Below are 16,109 nucleotides of genomic sequence, written 5' to 3' on the forward strand. Positions count from 1 at the left end.
CAACAAACGAAATATTACACGAGCAGAATGACAAAACAAAAAAAGCAGCAGCAGCAAGCAACAATAATAACGATAACTATGAGAGTTCAAAATGAGATCCCTTAGGGTGATTACCGCCTGGATTTACTGCCCCCACTGAGACCCGCAAATTTGTTTAAATTGAGGCGACCAACCGGCTGTCGCACTTGCTCCTTTCCAAATGTCGCATCAGCAGGCCCCTGTCCACTAGAGTCGACAGTGGTTTTCGGAACCCAAGACCTGCCATCTCGCTGGAGTCGATCGCCAATGGCCGGAGAAGCTTTTCCGACATTGGCGTTCCAATAGTCTCTGGTGCCCTGAGGCGCCAATCTCTCTCGTTCGAGTGCACCAAGTGCACCAACAGTCCAATCCTGACAGTTTGCATCTCCACGAGGAAGGTTGGATTTGTCTTTTCCATACGCATTCAAGAGCTGTGCCGCAGTCTCCTTGCGCCTACTCGAGAGAAGCTTGATTTCACTTCGACCGTGGCTGGTGGTTGATTCAATTGGACGTCTAGGTGCTGGATCTTCGTAGTAGAAGTCGTCGTCCTTGCGAACATGGTAGAGATGACCGTCCTTCTCCTCTCGCTTGTGGAGAATAGCTCCCCAGTGGGCCGGGGGATCTCCCTGGCGGGTATCTCCCCGTCCATAAATATTGACACTTAGTGCATAGTCCTTTTCGCTGCCAGAGCTATTGGAGCGGGAGGTGTGCCTCGAGGAAGAACGGGAACCACGTTCCATGGTGCCAACAAAGAAAGCTCGCTGAGGATTGTTAAAAAGATTGTATACACTGGTGATTTGCGACAAACAATGGGACAATAATAAGAGAACAGTCGACGAATATAATGATTGATATACTTGGCCGGGAATTGTCCATTATTTATGGTATCCTGAGGAGAAACCGGGGAGTGACATTGTGGTCATGAAACAAGCCGCTGGTCAAACTGCCTGCCAGGCAAGCGCTGAGACTCTTGGGGAATATCAAAATAGAAGCATAGTGTTTCATACAATCCTCGAATTTCGGATATCGAGTGGCTCTCGGGGAATGGCCGCACGTTAGGCAGACTAGAACCTGATACACTCATGGCGGCTAAAAGATCTATATCCATGCGAGCAATCGGCGATAGTAGACAACTTCAAGTTATTGGTGGTTTGGTGATAAAAGCCTCACGGGGTGCCCCGGCGCGTATTGAGGTGCTAGGTAGACGTCAAATGGATCATTTATAGTTAATAGAAATCTAAATATAAATAGATACCCTCATACACTAGTTCCATGTAGCAGGGTAGGAACCAATCACATCCATCCTGGCCCCGGGGATGGATGGATCTAGCTAAAATACTAACTGACTAAGCCCCACCTGGGCACTGGGCGGCTCAAAGCGAGAGAAGACCATAAGACCACCCGACAACCTCGAGATACGGATCGCTACCTCACTTTCTCCCACATTCAAGAATATAGTAATCATTCGATTTCAATACGGTATTTGAGCCTTTCCTAAATCTACAATCGAAATTTCGGATCCCAGTTTAACTGACAGTGTTTCGTCCTTCTTAGCGTGTCTTTCGACAATGTCTGTTTCATTAGAGAAATCAAGTTCTCTAGCTAATCGTTTTCGGGATGCTCTTCCTTCCATTTTGAAAAATTCCCGCCATACTGAGATTTGGGGTGTTGATTTGAAGCACGCCGAGGGACAGGTCCTAGAGGTTATTTTGGAAAAGGTGCTTGGACCACAGGTATACACCAAGATCCATCACTAAATTATCAATAGTTCCTCAAAAGTCATTCCGCAATCCCCGCACTTCAAGTCTCCAGGGCAATTGCCTCACTTGAGAAAACTTTGGAATGGCGACGCTTCTCTGACCCGAAGGCTCTGTTTACTGAAACAGAGTCGATCCTTCCAGAGATGGACCTGTGCCATATTACTTCAAATAAGGGTCAATATGTGCTGTGGGTTAGCATTGACGAGATGACAATCAAGGGATCTTCGCCAATACATCAAAGCTTAGATACTTCTAAGGGGTTGGTGGACTTAGGTCTTGCTGTAATGGAAAGGCTCTCCGTGCTTCTGATGGATGCAGCCGCTAGTTCTGATCTACAAGGATATTCGGCTTCCTGTGTGGTTGAATTCAAGTCACGTGCTACTCAAAATATCAAGAAAGGACAGCAGTCTTCCCAGAGAAAGCTCCGCAATGCCCTTGAGGAATTGGCGACACTTATTCGGTATCACTATCCTAATATTCTGGGAAAGGCATACATCATTAATCCTCGTGATGAATACCTCGCATCTCTTGACATCGATGAAGCTCTCTTGAGAGATACGGTACTGTTGGAGAATCCTGAGGACCTTAATCGATATCTTGGCTCGAAAATTCCACCTCGATATGGGGGTACTGGGGAACCGCTTGAGAAATGCGATTATCTCCACAATGGCTGCCTTGCCAGGGATTCACAAGGGAACACCGATCTAGAGACGCCAGAGATCAGTGCAGCAACAACTACTGACACAGAAACGACCGAGATGAAAAAAGAAACCACAGCTTCCGCTGTAGATAGCGACTGCGCCTGTCCTGAAGGCTTGGAACCAGAGGAGCAAAAGCCTCGCTTGATTTACTCGGAAATAATTGGGCCTCCATCTATCATACTCGACCCTGGCGACTTGCAGACAGCAGACAGTCTTTGTCCTGACAAAATGGGCGCCCGTGTTGTTTTCGCAGATTCAGAGACGGTTGCGAAATTCGGCCATGGTGTTCGTTTAGCCGAAGCCGAGGCCTTACACTTGGCATCTACCCGTACCACTATAGCGACACCAAGGCTCCTCAGTGCATATATCCTTGACGGAGTTGGATACATCGTAATGTCATATGAACGGGGCGAGTCACTCGCACAGTACTGGGACCGTGTTTCGGAGACCGAGCAAAATCGCATACTGGAGCAGTTAGGGGACTACGTGAACCAAATGCGGGAGATTCCAGGGGATTTTATCGGTGGACTTGACAGATCCCCTTGTCGAGACGGCATCTTCGAGGCTGGCTATGGCGACTACACTAGCTACAGCTACGGACCGTACCCAACTGAGGAAAGCTTTAACGAAGGAATCATTCAAGCTTTGAGAGATCGAATGCGCCCGAAAGTGCTCGAACGTGAAAATGACATCGAATCGAACTTTTTCAACAGCGAGTACATGCTGTATCAGACAGTTCGGGGTCTCAAAAACCACAAGATCATTTTTACACACGGGGATTTACATCCAGGGAATATCATTATTCGGACCGATGGCACTGTTGTTCTGTTGGACTGGGGCTTAGCTGGATTTTGGCCGGAGTATTGGGAGTTCTACCGTGCCCTGTTTAATCCACCCTGGAGAGCCTCGTGGGATCGCATGGTGGAGAAGTTTATTCCGCCTTTTTATGTTGAGCATAGCGTGATCAAAAGGGTATTCGGGACTGTGTGGAACTAATAAAGGGAATACAATATGAATACAATACTCCGTACAGAAACATGATCAAAATAATAATGTCAGATTTCTCAGCCTTTGAATGGGATTTTCGTAATTCTGTGGGAAGACTTGACTTGGCTTTTTAACTGGTCGATTATTGAGAGTAACATACTGTTGTTTTTGTTGTTTAGAGAACTGGAGAGTTATGGGTGATGAGGAAGCAAAGAACTATGATATATAGTAACTTGGGGCTTAACAATTACACGAGACGCTCAGGAAATAGATAGTACGTATATTCGGCAGCCGGTGTGGTCTAGTCTATTTGAAAGGCAATTGAACCAGCTCAGGCTTGAAAATCATGTCGCGTAGATAATCACTGCTATCTGTTGTTCGTCTCATTCGTTGGCAGCCTTGAATCTAATATGGCATACATACATGATGCAACTAGACATATTTTCCTATTTGAGTAGCGGATACGAAATATAATGCATACATGTAGCAATGCGTATATGAGTTCTGTGTTATGGTAGTATGTATGTACAGCGCTGAGTACCTAACGTTACAGATGCAAAGATGAACAAAAATTAAAGAGTAAAGAATGAGGAGCCACTATTCGTTCCGCTCTCGTTCACGCCTGTGGCCGTGTAGACTCCGCTCACCGAGCGGGAAATAGAAAGTTGCTTCGCCCTCTCCGATCCACCGGTGCCAATTCCACCAGGGTAGATCAGTGGTCTGCACGAGATGATGTTTCCGCTCAGCCATACCGTTCATAGTTCCAGAGGACTCCTGATCCCGCAGTCGGCTGAACGAATACCTGGCGTAGTATCGATGTGCGAGGAAGACTCCGCCGAAGAGGGGGATCGCCACGAGGAGAACGGTACCCCAGGCAAGTAGAACTATAAAATTGTCAGTTCTGCTTCTTTTACTTGGTGGAATAAAAGTCCTGTTCGGGTTATACTCACGGCCATAGTTCCACCCGTCCGAGTACTTTGGAGCATTAGAAGGTTGCGGGTAGCCCGAGGGGTGTGTCCAGATATTGGAGCCCGGGTTGTTGGGGTCAATCCACGGCACAGTATTAACACCTACTGGCGGAATTAAAGGACGGGCTGCCTCTTCGCCAGGGAACCCATATCCCGGTGCGTCCAAGCAGGTAGAGTCGGCACAGAATTCGCGCAGCTCGGACGAGGGCACGAAGGTATACTTGATCTCAGACTTTCCCAGCACAATGCCCTCACGATCCACTGCCTCGGCCTTAGACCAAAGGAAGAATCTGGAGCCGGTGTATTCAGTCTCAAAACCGGTTTTGGAAACCTCGTCCAGCAAGGTCCAAGGTCCGGTCATGTTCATCGATCCCCAAAATCGCCACGTTTTGACGCGGGTTGCGCCGTTCCAACTGACATAGAAGCTGGTGGAAGAGGATGGTTCCGCGGTTTTGGAGTATGTCCATAGGGCAGGTGAGTCTGTTGGTACACCATCCCATTCAAATTTCATTGCTCGATAGTTCATCACGGTGTCTTTGGCGAAAGAGCCCCAGAATAGCAGATTACCTGCCTCGTCGTGCTCGGATACGAACGGGTTATTTCCCCATCCGATGAAGGCATTTTTGTTAGGGAGCATCTGCAGGTTTCCCTGGCTGGAGCTCACCAGGTCGTCTTTAATGGGGGCGTAATCGCGGAGCTGTATGGCCGTTTGTTCCACGTGGTCAATCATGATGATCATGCCCGCTGAATATGTGTGGGTCTTGTTGAAGCCGTTATAGCCATTGTTGTAAAGTGAGAGAATGGTATGTGTAGCATTCTCATGTAACCACCGAGCGTCGTGCTGCTGCGAAAAGCTAAAATTGATATTTCGGAAAGAGGGCTGCGCGCCGTGAAGCCGCCACAACACCGAGCCATCCTTACCGGAGATCTTATAGATGGCAGAAGTATGCCGTGACGAAATCAGATAGTCACCGGCAGCATTCTTGTCGACGGAGTTGATGTGAAAGTAATCCCAAGGTTCATGCACGTTCAATCCTGTTCCAGAAGTATCCGTATGGGATGGCCATGTATAGCTCGACGACGGATCGATATGATCCAGAGACCGCCATTCAAACAGGACCTTGTTGGTCTCCACATCGATCTCCTGGAATACACTTTCCATAAGCCATCCTACACCAGTTTTGATGTTCCATGGTGTCATGTCGAATTGCCGTTGCTGGTAGATGGTCATAAGAGCGGTTTTGCCATCGTTGATGGGACGGAATTCGTGCATGTCGCTCGAGGCCATTCCTCCACCCGGCTGAACCGATCGCATAACTCGGTAGTTTTTATCCATGATGATACCATGGCCACGGCAGTATCCTTTTTGCTGGCTGCCCTGGAAGAAACATAGGTGATCGGCGCCGTTATACTTGCACACGTGGAGGCCATGGGCATTGCCCGGGCCCGAAACACCCCAGCCACTCCATACTAATTCCTATTGATCATATGGTGAGTTAGCTTTTCTATGCTCGTCGGATCTCAACCTCGCAAAATAATGACCTACCCCTGTGTTATCGTAAATGTACGGGCCGGGATTCTGGAGTTCGTATGGTGTGATGAAGATGTAGCCCGGGCTGAGCTTGTCTGGATCGGACTGTTCGACATTGAAGACGGGCGGGTATATGTCGGGTCTCTGTTGTGCAGATAATAATTTCAGTCCAAAAGCACACTTGAGGGGATCAGATTAATTTCACTTACCGATTTATAAAAAGAGGTTTCCTCTCCAAGCGCACTATCAATCGCGCATAACCAGAGGATACCAAGAAAGTAGAGCGCCGGCGCAGTCCTCAAAGAGGACAGTATGGAGGCACCCATAGGTTCTACGCACCACTTCCGGATGCACGATACAAAAAGGTAGGGCCAACAAAAGAAATTACCCAGCAGAATGTGTGCAAGGGAGGTTGTATTGAAGGCAAATCATGAAGAAGTATAGAAAACTCCAGGCCAAGAAGGATACTCATGAAGGTCAAAGGGCCGAGAGATCCAAGGCGAACAAGCAGTGTGTACGAGTCCCTCTCCACCTGTCAATGCAATGCTTTTTGCATTTACAGTGGGGCATACATTATGTTGATCCTCTATGTTCATTGGTCAAAATCCATTTAAAGATAGACACAGTGCTTAGTAAGGGCAATTCGACCAACACCTGTCCAGCGCCAAGATGCCCAGTCCTGCTAAAAACTGTTTCAGTTGCTTAAGTTGCGGGGGGGATATTCGGGAATTTGATATTATACGAGTAAAATCACGGTAAATCGATCACCATTCCCCCTGAAGAACAGAATTCCCCCCCCCCCCCCCAAAAAAAGATTTCGATCGTCTAACTATTGCTGCGGAAAACCTTGATTGCTGTTTTCTTCTTTCCTCCCAATACGTGTAATTCAGATAAGTGACGGTACGGGTATTTCTCACCGGCCGCGTCATGCCCACAAGACTAAGGTGATGTGGCTGCCGCTAACTAGCCCGATACTATAATTCCGAGATCGTACTCGCACTTTTTTCGTATGTTCAACCTCAATTCACGCTGAAGGTTCGGGAAGAGCCCGACACTTCAACCATGTAACGTGGCTCGGGAATGGGACCATGGATGAACACCCAGTTACCCGCTAGCCAAACTCAGACAGCTGAATCGCGCAGGTGGTTTATCCCGAGGTTCTGTTGGGGAGGTGTAACCAATGGATCGGACTTCCAAGGTTCCAGACACTCCGATAAAGCTCAAAGCTAAAAGCCACGTGCATGTGGCTGAAAAGAAGCATTAGTCGTCGTGTACGCCAATTGAAAGAGGGGGACTGGTTCTGGAATAGCGGTGGCGCATATTGCGTCGTCAGAGCCTACGCGGGCTATCTGTGTTGTAGGATCTATTCTATCACATGTGCATTAGATTTAAGGCTACCACAGATACCATACGTTGATTACTCGTTGATCTTTTTTTATGCAATGTTTTGAGCGAATGGGACTTACACATGTGAGATTCTCCAAGAGGCATCGTCTGTGTGGAGTTCGGAGTACACTGTGTACCATTCGACACTGAGATCTACAGAATATAGATAGGAGATTAGATGAAGCGGGATCGTATACTACTTTCAGCACACCCAGCAAAAGAGGACCTATCAGATGTCCATGACCACAGCTGAGATATCTCTCTTTCATATGTCAAACGGGGTAAAACTCCCAGAACCCTAAAGATCAAAGCTAACGTGTGTCGCCGAAACTCCTCAATCCTAAATAACCCAATCTACGAACAATGAACCGATCACTCCAGGAGCCATTAGTCCACGTACACCAGCCCAATCCTATCCGTATACATTACGTACTTTGATCAAAGCTTTTGTTACAAGCCTTCTAAGAGGATCTGCTCCGGGGCCCAGAACAAAAGAAGTGGTCTGAACCCCGCTTGTTTTTGTATATTTGAATATCGAGAGGCAGTTGTATCAACTATCCCTCCCTTACAAGGATATAACAGTATAACAATACACGTAACTTTCAGTATTATATGTATGGCATGTCCACGTAAGTAATATGGATCCCTTTTCCCCGGTGCCAAGCCACTAACCGAGGAAACTCCACGGCACTTCTCGAACAAAGTGTGCCTGGAACAAATTCTCTTGGTTTCGCCCCAGTACGAGAGTGGAGAGGTGGGTAAAGGCTTGGGGACCGAGTGTTGACGGCCGGATTTAGAAGGTGTCGATAGTCGGTGTTTATTTACTTGCTAAAGTGGTTTCTATGTGTACATGTACAATGTTAGTCAATATGAGCGGATTTCTATTTCTGTACTCCGTACGTTGTATGGGGCGAAACCTCAGAATAGATATCTATTCGTATACACTTTGTAGTCTTTGGTTGATTTATTTTTGATAAATTGCTCTACTCTACGCGCCTTGCATTGACCCTTATCTTCTGAAAGGTCGGCGGTAAGGTTTTTAGAGCCAAGATTTTAGGCGCCCCTTGCCTCTAGGCAATGCATGATGATAACAGAGCCTCGGGAAAGCGGGTCTCTTATAGTGTTCATCCCTCAATTTGAAAGCTGGGGAGGCTTTGATGCGCTGGTCGCACACTTGTACGGAACGTGCATAAGGAATGATGATAAGAATAGAAAAATAGTATATACTGTGATATTACCGAATTGTTCTCCCAGATGCCTCTCATTAAACCAATTTACGAAAAATGAAGATGGCAAAACAAGGGATCGATGTGATAGATGCAGTGGTCTGTTCCAACGAGGAGGATAGCCCAAAATTTTTTAACGAAAACGACCACGGGGTCTACCAACATACTAGAGGCGCCTGCGCACGCTAGCAGACAGCAAAAAAAAAAGGTGAGATGTGGGGAATATGAGAAAGGGAAAAGAAAAAAAAAAGATGCGTAAGGTACAAGAACGAGCATTTTAGCGAGGGGAGAAACGCTTGAAAGCCAACGTGGCAGCGAAGCCAGCGGCAAGTAGCGAGCCACCAATAGTGACGGCCTGGAGGGCAGCGTTCATCATCTGGTGACGATTGCGGGTGCTGCAGCGCTTGTAGAAGTCGGCCATGTCGTTGCCACGGGGGAAGGGTGTATCAGGGACCTCCTCCTCGAGGAACTCGCAAAGCGGGGCCCAGCCGTCGTTGATATTGTATTCGAGCAGACGCTCGGGGGGAACCATGCTGCGGACCTGAGCGACGTGATCCTCGTAGACTTGCTTACCCTTGCCGGGGAAGTCACCACGGAAGAATGTCTCGAAGAACTTGTTCAGCATGGGGTAGTACATGCCAGCAGCCCAGCTGAAGTTCGACACGAACTTGTGCTCTGGGTCTGAGACGCGCCAGAAGACAGTCTTCATGACGGAGCTGGTAATTGGTTAGTATGGTGTTCTTTGGACCAGAAATATTGATCTATAAGGTGTGACTAGGACTTACGCGTGCCACGGGTCGACATCACGGGTGGTCAGAATGACTTTAGCATTGGGGTAAGCCTCAATCAGCTCCTTTGCAAAGGCACAAGCAGGCCAGTCACAGACGGCCTGGCAGTCACCTAGAAGCTGGTCCCATTCCTTGCGGCCGAACTCGCCGATTCCGTTGTACTTCGCGTTCAGGGCATCGTGCCACATCAAGCAATCCGGCGGGTTCTCAACACTTGCGCACATCATGTGGTAGCACTTGCCATAGCCCAGACGCTCAAAGGCCTTGCGAAGAGCTGTCAAATGACAGTTAGTTTATATTGTTCCTCGTTCTTATCAGACCCGGTATATACACTAATACACCAAGTCTAATGCAGCACAGCCCATCATACTCACAGGCGGTTCCGGTACGACCAACACCCAGAGCAAGAACCTTCATAGGTACTGTGCGGTGGCACTTTCGGCGGTCAATGTTTGTGTCATCGGTGAAGATGTCGGTCATGGGCTGGGGAGCCAGATTATCGGAGAGCATGAGAGACATGGTGGTGTATTTATAAGCTCGATTATAGTTCGATATAGTTGGAACTTTTATAGAGAGAGAAGAGGTGTAGATGATATATAAACGAATGGAAGTAATCGAGCTTAAAGGAAAAAAAAAAACAAGACTTATAGAAAAAGTCTAGAAGGAAGGGGGGGTTTTATGAGGTTGATATGGAGATAAGGGGAAAAGTAAATGAATAAATGAATAAATGCAAAAAAAAAAAAAAACAGACTTAGTGAACTGATCCCCAAGGGAGATCAATACTGTAGAATCAATCAAGTAGAGTGGGCATTTAGTCACAGTGGCAGTGCCAATGACGAGGCTCGAACCACTTTTTCACAGTCCCCAAGCACTATGCATGTCTCCCCGCGAGTGGCAATGTTTCCACTCATTATGTCCGAGTCTTGGCTTTTGGGAAATATTCCTTCATTCCTGAACTCCGATTATGTCCCATTTGGGACAGGTGGATTCCAAAAACCGAGGGATCCACGAGTGTACACGAAATATGTTGTACAGTCACAGCGTTAAAAGACATTGGGATACCTACGTTGAAAAGTCATTGTATATACAATGTACTGAGGCGCGCAGAGGCACGACGTCACAGGCTGACGCACAGGGATGTCAAGGATTGTCAGGGGTGAACGTTTTTGTGGAGTCGAGTATGGTATAGTATGGTAAAGTCTGTATGGTACAGTTTGTATGGTATAATCCATGTGTAAAACGTCGGGGATTTTGGTACCGACAGGAAAATTACCAAAAGTAATTCCAGTCAATGCTGTCTGTCGTTGCCAAGACCGATCCACGTACGCTTCCTGGTCAAGTTTTCCCGACAAAATTGACGATCCATGCAATGCCGGTCATTGGTGGAGCTTCAAATGGAACGCGTACACCTTCAACTTGTGGAGAGTGCCTATTTTTGAATGTGATGGCCGTGTCAGTGTGAGTGTACCACATACATCGTAGGCTCATAGATCATCGTAGACTTATCTACTTTGTATGAGTATGTGGTGTTGCTGTTTGACATCTCATATCCAGCATACCAGTCAAAACGGCTGGGGTTGGGTCAGCCAAGCTTGGCCCACAATGTTCCAAGCAGATCAATCTCGCAGCTGTCCCGCCAGGGGAATATCGTTCCGGGTACGAGAGTCTGGTGCCTCCGCTCCGTCAGATTGATTGCGTTTGGCTCGTTTGAGACTGAGGTTGCCTGTTCCACATGTCAAAGCCGAGTCTAATTTCCGCTCAACCCTGCGGAAGGGATGTAAGAGTTTCAGCCAGTCAGTCAAGATGGGGCCCTTCTCCTGGATCGTCCCGTCACGCTGCCTATCACAGGAAAGACCACCTGCTCGATGTGTTGCGGACTCAAACCCGTTATATCACCGAAGTAGCGATCAGGGGGAGGTGGCGCTGGGCGTGCTAGAAACGAAGTTTCGTAAGATATTCATTGCCAGGGGTATAAATCTCCGGTGTGTACGAAGTGACTATTTCCGTGGTTCTGCCGTCACACATCAGTATTGTCACGGCTGAACTGATCGTCCCGTGTTGCTGAGATATTTTCCATTTGGGGATAGTACCGTCGTAGACCCCGGCTCTTTCACGTGTCCAGAACAACTGAGTAGATGTCTGTGAGGCTGCGTACATAGGCAGTTAATACGATATCATGGTATGATATCATAGTCTATGACGGAGGGTATTCGGGAGACTTCATCGCCATATAGCGCGTGGGACATGCATGCTTAAGTCAGAGTAGGGTAGACTCTTTATGGCCAGTCGAATGTAGTAAAAGTGAAGAAGAATAACATACCCAGCAAGGCAAACCCTTTTTTAAGGGTCAACAGCGACAGAGCTCCTTAAATGTGATATGCCAAGACCATGAGACCAACGCTCGCCATCGCTCGCAATTGTTCGCCATCGATCACCTCACCAAGCCATGACCGATTAGGAAGCCCCTCCATAAAATGGAAACAGGGCTGAATATTACAATCTAATCTAAGCTTAATGTTCCTGGGTTGGCCCATTAAGCCAAGTTTGTGCATTCCGTCTCCGCCAGGCATCCACCGACGGCAGTGTTTTCGGCAGTCAGTGACAGCACAGCTATATTGCAAACCATGAAGCAGGCGTTCCTTTGATGCTGGCGGAAAGAGAATACGAGGGAAAATCTTGGCACTAACCCATCACCCCCTCGTGGACGTTATATCAAAGCTTCACATATGTCTCAGCTCTATTATACCTGGGTACTTATAGTGGACTAGATCATAACCATACGTATTTACCACTACAATTTCAAGGAGTAGGTATATTCGGTGGGAAGTGAAAAAGAATCTCACATATCATGCCTAATGCTGTGACCATGGATCATCAGCATATCATACCAATTTTCACATCAGTGTAAGCACTGGGAGCTAAGGGGAAGTAATAATGATGATATACTGTTCTAACTGTGACGATATCTGCCGCTCCCTATCTTCCCCTCGTCCACCACCACATCCCCACTACATCACTCAATTGCGGACGTCAATTTTTTTATTGTCTTGTGATCGTTGTCTTATCATCGTTGAGATCTCACTGTTTACCAAGCATCCTTTCGAAGCCGAGCATGCAGTCGTCGACGTCAGGTAATCCCCCAAGCCACGCTCCCCAGTCAAAGAAACGTCGAAAATTAGTTCCTACCGTTGGTCCTGAAATGGTGGAAACAGTCCTCAATTTTTCGGGAATGGTGGCAGATATAAACAGCGATGTTCCTGTCGTTCGCTCTAGTGCGGTTCAAAGGCTGACAGTGTTGTCACCCTTGATGCAACAACTCGCACAATCAAAGGAACCTGCCACCGTCCATTACACTGCTGGGAGATGGAAGTCCTTTGAAGAGGCATGCAACATTCTACAAGTAACACACGATCCGCAAGAACACCTTTGGGACCGGCCGGACATCGACAATGTTCCCCCAGCCACCCTTTCACCTGATGTGGACAGCGTCATTCAACGACTTCAAAAAACTAAATACCATAAGCTCGATAGATCGGAAACCTCCATACGCGTCGTTGTCGAGCTACTTGTTCTTGACCGGCTTCATAATCTTTGTGACAGCCGCTCACTGGAACATCTACAGCTCTGTCCAGAGGTAGACGTCGATCTTACCCTCGGCGATAAGTACATCACTGGCCGTGCTGACTGGTTGCTTTGCCACGACGATCCTCAATGTGGTATTGATTCGACGTTAGTTGCTATAGAGGCGAAGCGGAGTCGCGATTTTTCCTCCGCCGACTCTCAACTAGCTACGTACCTCGCAGCTGTGCAGGCCAGCCGGGCCAAAGCCTCAAAGATCCATGCTATTGCTTTCGGAATCACAACGGATAGCAACAAATATCAGTTTTGGTTTATGGATACTGAACGGCGGCTTTTCTCTTCTGTGGTTTTTGAATGGCGTCTCCATAAGGCCAAGATCATCACCTGGATGGACAAAATGTTAACCGAAGCGATTGAGGCCTCACCTCTAACGACCCCAACTCTACAGCGGAATGTTTCTCTCCGCAACTGGGAGAAGGATTTTCGACGGCGTCAGCTCTTGAGTTCGGAATCAGACGATTCCCCTTTGACTGATGGGCTCCCCTTCAATATCATAGTTCCAGACGACTCCTGCCTTGTCGGCCATGCGTGGTACCAAGGACATAAGGTTATGGTTATCGAGTACGACGACCCGGAGATGAGTGATGACACCGACGACTAGGCGAGAAGAGATGACGCCGACTACCAGGAGAGAAGAGATGACGCTGACGACGGAGAGAATCGTATTATTACTAATTGGCTTCATTTGTGTAACGTTGCTGCGGCAGAATTCGTTTACAACCCCAATCAATATTCAATTATCATACATGTGATGTCCGTTAGTGGTTGTGGCGTACATTAACCATAAACTTTGGACATGTCCAAGAGGCACGTAGGCCAAGCCAACATGTTGTCCATATACTTGTAAGATATATGGTAGGAATGGTGTAAGCACTGAAAGCTGAGGGGAAGTAATGATAGTGTATTCATGTAACTATAGCAGTCCTACAAAAGTGACCGGGTCGTGAGATCACCTGACGGTGACATCTGCCGCTCCCTAAAGAGTCGACCTCGGTTGACCGAAGTAGACTAAGTACATGTGTAAAAACGCCTGTAAAAGGTCAATGCCGGACACTCAAGTCGACGGCGATATGAACGCAAAGAAGAAACGCAACGCGAAGTTCAAAGTTCAGAAAGCTCCACCAGAGGTAGTCAACGCTGTAGGTAAAGCAAAGCAGAAGTCAAGAGTTTAGTTGTGCTCTCTGACTATATTCACGGAGTCCGTAGGTGTCACCGACGTCGTCCCCATCTGATTCCGTTGCGCCATAGGTATTAGTGTAATTTCCATGTGCGCTTTCCAACGCCCTCTCCAGGATACATCTTTGCCAGTCGTCCCTTAGGGCCAAGCGTTGTGTTATCTGTGAGATCATACCGTTGTATTGTTGGTGGTTATCTACGATCTCTTCATTCAGGCGTAGGATGCGTTGTGCTTCGGGAGTATCTAGTTCCGTCTCCATGTCGGTGATCGTAGTGAGTTTGTCGGCAATTGCGTCAATGTAGTCGCAGTCGTCAACTAGGTCTGCGCTGAATGAGCCGAACATGCGACGGATATCGTCTTTCGTGGTTTCATATTTTCGCTTCCGGCCATCTGTCAGGGACGCAATAGAGGGGCTTTGCTGTGGTGGTTCATTGTCACGTATAGAGAGACTCTCTGAAGGTGAGTCGCGATCGTTGACTACTAAATGTGTAGCAGGATGCTGACCATGGTTTGTGTCCGCTGGTCCTTGGGGGTCTGCTGATACCGTTGTCGAGCCTAGGTTCTGGTTGATAGCAGACGAAGTGGGGCTAATCGGGTTGACGGCGTTGAAGGTTGTGGTTGCAGTCGGCTGAATTAGCTCGACGGAGGGTGATCCCTCTTGATATCGAGTCCCAGCAGGGTCAGGGTCAAGAGGGTGACGCCAAGTGGTTATCGCCACAAGTGTAGTAGCGCGCTTATCAATGAGCGAAATGGCGTTGGTCCTGCGGTATGGGCTGGCCCTCCGTGTAGACCATGTTTCATCGTCGACGTCGTTGGGGCGGTTGGCGACGGTGTTCTGGCTTGGTCCAGCATTAGGGTGAAAGCCACGGATATTAGCTGGTCGCGTCAACGTCAGAGTCGCGCCTTGGAGAACGAGGACCTGACGCTTCGTCGAACATTTGAACGTGGGAACTGGAGTAAACTTCGACCAGTCGTAAGCGTCGAAGTCGACGTTCAGGATACGGCTCATATCCACGGGTGGGTGAAGTTTCTTTGGAGATACCGTTATCTCTCCGAGGTGCCATCCTTCGTGTTTGAGCTTCGCGTGGCTCGTCTTCGTCGTAATAAGCCACAGGTATTTCCGTAAATGCGAGCCTACCAGGGCATAGTAGTCGGCGAACACGGGGATGAACGGGATGCCGTGGGCCCATACGATAACTGGGTGACCCATTGGCCATCGTCGAGGGTAAATATCCCCAGCGCTGTCGAAGTCCGCCGGCCACTTGCCGTGGCGGTTTCTCGTGGCGGCGACGTTCTGACCAACGATCAGAAAAACGAGGGCGTCGGACAGTCGATGGTCACCTGGTGGTAGTACAAGGTATCCATTGCTGTCGAATTCAATCTTGTCGTAGTAAGGGAGGTCGTGGTCCTTGGAGTATCCAGCTAGTTCTAGCTGTGCGTTCTTGTTCATGACTGAGAGGTGACGCGCCGTGTCTCGCGCTTCGTCGTCGGCGCATATGCCATATCGGGGGTTTGAAGGTCTGGTAGATGACGGTCGTCTAACGCGTGGCATGGTGACGGTGTCGCTGGCGATTGGACATAGGAGAGGGTCGTAAATTCAGATAAGAGTAAAGGGTATAAGAGTAAGAGATGAGGTAAAAGTAAGAGAAGGTATAGACATAAGAGGGGTAAACAAACATGAAAGAGCAACTATTGTCTACGACATATCATCAGGTAGGCATTCGCCGGCCCGTTCTTCAGGTATATCGGATTCCTAGCCGCCGAGTTGCCTCTGTCTTGGTCCCTCAAATTCCGTTATATTCTCCTCGGTACCCACGGCATCGGCCTGCGTACCCACTGTGCTTGTTCTCTGGGTTCTCCTTGCCCACCGGTACACCTGAAACTCCATGAAAATGACTGTTTTTGATTTGATTTATCCAATGCGGTCG

The 16,109-nt window shown here is 48.1% G+C and overlaps 6 protein-coding genes across 6 annotated transcripts; 2 read left to right on the plus strand and 4 right to left on the minus strand.

Moving 5' to 3' along the window:
- Window positions 1-110: 110 nt before the first annotated feature.
- On the minus strand, window positions 111-758 carry N7537_000387 (uncharacterized protein; the record flags this gene model as incomplete). Its single annotated transcript, XM_056891445.1, has 1 exon — window positions 111-758. The coding sequence occupies one exon, from the start codon at window positions 756-758 to the stop codon at window positions 111-113; it is 648 nt and encodes a 215-aa protein (XP_056756440.1).
- An 828-nt stretch (window positions 759-1,586) lies between these two features.
- On the plus strand, window positions 1,587-3,475 carry N7537_000388 (aminoglycoside phosphotransferase family protein; the record flags this gene model as incomplete). The annotated part of the gene is made up of 2 exons (XM_056891446.1): window positions 1,587-1,736; window positions 1,787-3,475. The coding sequence occupies 2 exons, from the start codon at window positions 1,587-1,589 to the stop codon at window positions 3,473-3,475; spliced, it is 1,839 nt and encodes a 612-aa protein (XP_056756441.1).
- Window positions 3,476-4,063: 588 nt separating this feature from the next.
- Window positions 4,064-6,291, minus strand: N7537_000389 (arylsulfotransferase family protein; the record flags this gene model as incomplete). The annotated part of the gene is made up of 4 exons (XM_056891447.1): window positions 4,064-4,350; window positions 4,417-5,911; window positions 5,981-6,109; window positions 6,175-6,291. The coding sequence occupies 4 exons, from the start codon at window positions 6,289-6,291 to the stop codon at window positions 4,064-4,066; spliced, it is 2,028 nt and encodes a 675-aa protein (XP_056756442.1).
- A 2,537-nt stretch (window positions 6,292-8,828) lies between these two features.
- Window positions 8,829-9,906, minus strand: N7537_000390 (sulfotransferase family protein). Its single transcript, XM_056891448.1, has 3 exons — window positions 9,740-9,906; window positions 9,363-9,639; window positions 8,829-9,293 (listed from the first exon to the last, which is right to left on the minus strand). Exons 1-3 carry the CDS (start codon window positions 9,882-9,884, stop codon window positions 8,855-8,857), a joined length of 861 nt encoding a protein of 286 aa, XP_056756443.1. The 5' UTR covers window positions 9,885-9,906; the 3' UTR covers window positions 8,829-8,854.
- A 2,571-nt stretch (window positions 9,907-12,477) lies between these two features.
- Window positions 12,478-13,605, plus strand: N7537_000391 (uncharacterized protein; the record flags this gene model as incomplete). Its single annotated transcript, XM_056891449.1, has 1 exon — window positions 12,478-13,605. One exon carries the CDS (start codon window positions 12,478-12,480, stop codon window positions 13,603-13,605), a length of 1,128 nt encoding a protein of 375 aa, XP_056756444.1.
- Window positions 13,606-14,164: 559 nt separating this feature from the next.
- On the minus strand, window positions 14,165-15,733 carry N7537_000392 (uncharacterized protein; the record flags this gene model as incomplete). Its single annotated transcript, XM_056891450.1, has 1 exon — window positions 14,165-15,733. The coding sequence occupies one exon, from the start codon at window positions 15,731-15,733 to the stop codon at window positions 14,165-14,167; it is 1,569 nt and encodes a 522-aa protein (XP_056756445.1).
- Window positions 15,734-16,109: the final 376 nt, after the last annotated feature.

This window comes from Penicillium hordei, assembly GCF_028827395.1.
Source record: "Penicillium hordei strain IBT 12815 chromosome Unknown utg000001l_segment0_segment0, whole genome shotgun sequence".
Taxonomy (NCBI): Eukaryota; Fungi; Ascomycota; class Eurotiomycetes; order Eurotiales; family Aspergillaceae; genus Penicillium; species Penicillium hordei.

What these genes read in the sequence shown, in the direction of transcription:
- N7537_000390 (XM_056891448.1), bottom strand. Translation starts at nt 9,884, where the DNA reads ATGTCTCTCATGCTCTCCGATAATCTGGCTCCCCAGCCCATGACCGAC. An exon ending in TGGTCGTACCGGAACCGCCT is followed by an intron (nt 9,640 to 9,739) that starts GTGAGTATGATG and finishes GTCATTTGACAG; the next exon opens with CTCTTCGCAAGGCCTTTGAG. An exon ending in GATGTCGACCCGTGGCACGC is followed by an intron (nt 9,294 to 9,362) that starts GTAAGTCCTAGT and finishes ACCAATTACCAG; the next exon opens with CTCCGTCATGAAGACTGTCT.